This window comes from Cryptomeria japonica, chromosome 6 (genome assembly GCF_030272615.1).
Source record: "Cryptomeria japonica chromosome 6, Sugi_1.0, whole genome shotgun sequence".
Classification (NCBI taxonomy): Eukaryota; Viridiplantae; Streptophyta; class Pinopsida; order Cupressales; family Cupressaceae; genus Cryptomeria; species Cryptomeria japonica.
Genome location: NC_081410.1, coordinates 578,151,401 through 578,156,220, shown reverse-complemented (window position 1 = coordinate 578,156,220; position 4,820 = coordinate 578,151,401). Strand labels below are relative to the sequence as shown.

General features: G+C 34.1%; 1 protein-coding gene across 1 annotated transcript; it reads right to left on the bottom strand.

The window, feature by feature from the left end:
- Nucleotides 1-1,197: 1,197 nt before the first annotated feature.
- On the bottom strand, nucleotides 1,198-3,036 carry LOC131062941 (fasciclin-like arabinogalactan protein 16). Its single transcript, XM_057996685.2, has one exon. The coding sequence runs from the start codon at nucleotides 2,840-2,842 to the stop codon at nucleotides 1,661-1,663; it is 1,182 nt and encodes a 393-aa protein (XP_057852668.1). The 5' UTR covers nucleotides 2,843-3,036; the 3' UTR covers nucleotides 1,198-1,660.
- Between the last annotated feature and the right edge of the window lie 1,784 nt (nucleotides 3,037-4,820).

Sequence of the window (4,820 nt, the reverse complement as noted above, 5' to 3'; positions counted from 1 at the left end):
GTAGGTAAATAAAAAGCATACATTAGATTCAAATAGCAACAAAGCTTGTGATGTTACATTAGGACACTAAAAAAACACATGATTTAATATATAACTATTGGTCTAACATTTTTTGGCATATTATGATACCTAGACAAAAAGCATGTTGATAACATAAATTTGATGGTACCTAATAATAGTGAGACAAAAGATTTAAATTATCCACATTTAAAAATTTCACTATATAATTTTTTAGTGCGTAAATTAAAGTTGAAATGCACCACTATTGAACCCTTTTCCTTATCATTTTGAAAACAAAAATAAAAACAAATTTACTATCAAAATAATTATTTCAATAAAAATATAAATAATATAATATAATAAAATAATCTTAAATTATATAAATAATATAATGTAATAAAATAATCTTAAATTATAGTTAAAATTTATATACATATATACTAAATAAAATAAAATAACTCTTATTTTTTCATCTAAAACAAGAATTTATTTTAATGAACTTTAAATCCATTATTTGAATTTTCTTATTTTGATCTTTAAAAATAGTTTTAAATTTTTTATTTTTTATTAGTAATCTCTTATCTAAAAGATTATATATTTGACAAATTAATATAAGAAAAAAAATAATTAATTTATCTAAAATATTCATATTGCTCTTCAGATATCTATCAAATTTATCAACATAGTACTAATATTCTGATTAAATTAGTTCAATTGTGATGATTAACATTTGCATACAGAACTGAATTCAAAAAAATAAGAATATTAAGATGAAATGTAAAAATTAATAACATTAAACATAATATTAATTTAAATTTATTTTAAAAAATTATTAAAAACATTAATTAGTCCATATATTGGATAGCTAAATATAAAATCCCATTTTCATGTCTAATGCTTTTAACAAATTTAAAACATCGAAGAAAGAATAATTATTTCTGATGCAGCAACATAATCAATAAATCAAAAATCATGAAAATTTTATATATTATATAATTAAATTGTGTTAAATTTTTTTTTATAAATTTAATTGATAAAAATTATGGTATATTAGTACACCATCCACCAAAATAGTTCAATTATCCAGTTGTTCCATTGCAGAGAAGATTTTACAGGTAGCTATTTTTACTAATTTAAAAAACTATAATTTAGTGCTCTTGTGTTTATAAACAAGGGGATTGATGAAAAACAACAGGATTCCTGTTCAAATCTTCCTTTTGCCTGGTAAAATAACTGAAGAAAAATTCAGAACATTTGATCTTTAATCAGAGCCCTGCCGGAATGACTGTAAACTTCACAAGCTAAATCACAGGCAATGTGCAAGTCATTCAAGCGTCATAATCCGCCATTACAGACCTCAGATCTTCACATTAAATTGTACCTCTTCCACGCCAAAATATAATCAAATGCACAGAAAAAGAAAGGTCAAAAAGAAAAATCTACAAAGGCATATGCTTGTGTGTGAGAATTCTACAATTTACAGGAAATTTTCAATATCTAAGATAAAAAGCTCAAATGCAATCTTCATGTTGCTATGAGAAAGAAACTAAGTATTGATTCTGATTCCTATAACTTAGCAACTTTCTGAAACCGTATGATCTCTATTTCACTAAAAAGAAAAAGAAAAAATGCTGAATCCTGAATCCTGACTCTGTATCACTCATTCTCTGTTGTTTCCGGGCCGAGGCACAAGCAATTTGTCAATCCCCTGTACAGAAATGAAACCGTCGGCATAAATATCATTATCATACAAGCGAGCTTTATTCTTTCCTTCCCCAAATTCGACAACTCCATCGGATTCACGCGCGCTCAACTTCATCGGAACTCTGAGAGTCTCATAATAAATCTGGCCAAATCTCCGCGCAGAATGATAAAAACTGGTCTCTGTTTGGTACTCTGCAAGAATATGATAAAGCAGAGTCTGTTCAGGAGCTTTTAGCTGCTCCTCTGTAAGCTCTGCAAAGGCTTCATTACAGGGCGCCAAAATCGTCAGGCGGTACCCTTCCTTCACAAGCCTGGCCAGTTCAGAGGCCAGAGATGTCATATTCACCAGCAGGTCTGCCATTTCACTGTAATCTTTGTACTCAAACAGAGACCCTAGCAGTCCATTAATAATATAATTTTCTGCAGAGCCAGAGGAAGAAGAATAAGAGGGACTCGGAGCAGCAGCAGCAACCGCTAAAGGAGCCGCTTTAGGAATAAGCGGAGCAGATCCAAGAGCACTCATTCGGCGCCTGTCAATAGAACCAGGGGCTTTAGCAAAAGAATAGGATTCTTTATACAGACGCTTCTTCTTCCACTGTGCAAAAGCCTGCTGCACAATCTTTGGAAGCAGAAAGCCGTCGACGCCATGAACAACTCCATCAAATCGAACAATGGCGTCCGGTGCTGTGACTGTAATTAACCCTACCTTCAGGCTGTTGCCGAGCGTCCATAGCTGGAGAAAATCTGAAGAAAGGGTTTTAAAATTGGCCATGGAGAGCGGCCACGTGGCGGCCGTGAGCCTGCGTGGCAACACGTGGAACAGGAGCAACCTCTGCAGAAGCATAATGTTTCCCGGCTCGAGCAGAAATCTCCGAAAGCTTGCCTGAGCGGGGCCTTCGAAGCACGAATTTGGGGGCGCTAAAATGGTGACGTTACGGCGGCTCACCAGCTGCTCCAATTTCTGTAAAAGCGAGGCTTTTTCAATCAGCTCTACAAAATCTGTGTAAGGCGACTCCAGAAGCCCTTCCAGAACAGAGCTGGAGTTCAGCGCAGAGTTTAAATCATCCGCCTGCGAACATTTCAGTCCACTTATCACAACAACAAGTGATAGCAACAAACAATGTATGGCTGCCGCCATTGGTATCTCAGAAATGGCGGACTGGACAAATTGTTCAGCAGACCCGTGAGCAGTACTTGTGAGGGTCTGCAATTTGACGAATGGGATGGAAAAGAGAAAAACGAAAATGGCAGTGTTGAATCGAATTCAGTCGAATACGACGCTATCTGTGCCTGTTCTGGGGATTGTTTCAACATCTTTTAAGGACTCGTGAGCTTGGAGTTACTGCTGCACTTGACTGAGATACTACTGGGACTCCGATTAAATTAACCGCAGTTCAAGTATCTGGAGCAGTTAGGTACGATTTTCTCAATCTCATACTCATATTACTCTTCCTTTCTAGTTTTGAACTGAAGCATTTTAATATGGATAAAATGGCTCATTACATAATATAATAATAATAATAAATAGATTACATTTTTATTAATTATGAAATAAATTGAAATAATTAGAGTAAAAAAAAAAAGAACAAATCAATTGTAGCATAGGGGAAGCATACCAGTAGTCATTATAGCTAACTTTGCGCACCTACATATTCTAAATAATATATGAGATCATAACATTTTTTTTGGGTTGTCTTCATATGCAACTTAATTGTTTATAGCTATTATCCTTTTGGGAATCATTATGCGTGCAAGTGTCAAAAAGTGGTCATTTCAAAGTGTTCCCTGAGACCTACTTAAAGATGCCCCAATAATCGTGCTCTACAACCACCTCAAAAACGACCAATACTTATGCACAAATGCCCTAGGTACTAATAAAGTTGCACAACTCCTCCAATTAAAACCCCAAAATTCTAACTACCAAGGTAAAGTGAGTGGCTATTGGTACATGTGAAATTTATTAATGAGGTTTTAGTTATCATTTTTTGGTTTCATTAAAGTTAGTAATTGGGGGCTTGGGTAAGGAGTGAATTGTAATTGGAACATGAGCGGTAACTGGTGCTCTTCCTCTAGTGAGTAAAGTGTACATCTGAATAAGAAGTAGTGAATATCATTTTTTGAGAATTTGAAACTTGATTAATGATCTAATCCATGAATAGAAGTGTGAAGTTGTTTTTTGAGAATTTGAAACTTGATGGATGAGAAATCCACGAACAAAAGTCGGTTTTTGAGTCATTGTGAACAATATACCATCATCATCACAAATTGTATTCAACCAATCAAACTACAACCATTAAAAGTGGTCATTTCAAAGTGTCGTCCGATACCTACTTAAAGATGCCCCAAATGCACTACAATCACTTCAAAAATGTCCTCGGGGCCAATAAAGTTGCACAACTCCTCCAATTAAAGTCCAAAACTTCTAACTACTAGGGTAAAGTGGGCGGCTATTGGTACATGTGAAATTTGTTAATGGGGTTTTAGTTATCATTTTTTTGGTTTCTTTAAAGTTAGTAATTGGGGGGTTGGGTGAGCAAGGAGTGAACATGGTAATTGGAACATGGGTAGTAGTTGGTGCTCTTCTCCTATTGAGTAAGCATACATCTAAATCGGATGCAGTGAAGTTGTTTTTTGAGAATTTGAAACTTGATGGATGATGTAATCCACGAATAGAAGTCGACTAGGTGAAATCATTTTCTGAAAATTTAAAACTTGATGAATGATATATTCACGAATAAATATTAACAAGGTGAAATTGTTTTTTGAAAATTTAAAACTTGATCCTATTCAACTATTTAAACTACACCCCTAAACATTTTATTTTAATAATTTAACTACCTATATTATCATATTACATCTTAATTAATTTGAAACCAGTATAGGGACAAGGAATATTTCTAGCCTTTTGCTATAAAGGCTTTGCCCAAAAGCAAAGCAATGCAGACTCTCCTTTTAAGCAATCGACAGTCCCACAAACTTTTTGTTTTTTCTCTTTCCATTATCTTTGAGGTTTCAAAAATGTTGTAGCTGTCTCATTATTTGTCCCCATTATCACCCACATGACAAGGGGCATTATTCCACCCATTACTACCTACTGCGAAAGCTCTGATGAATAC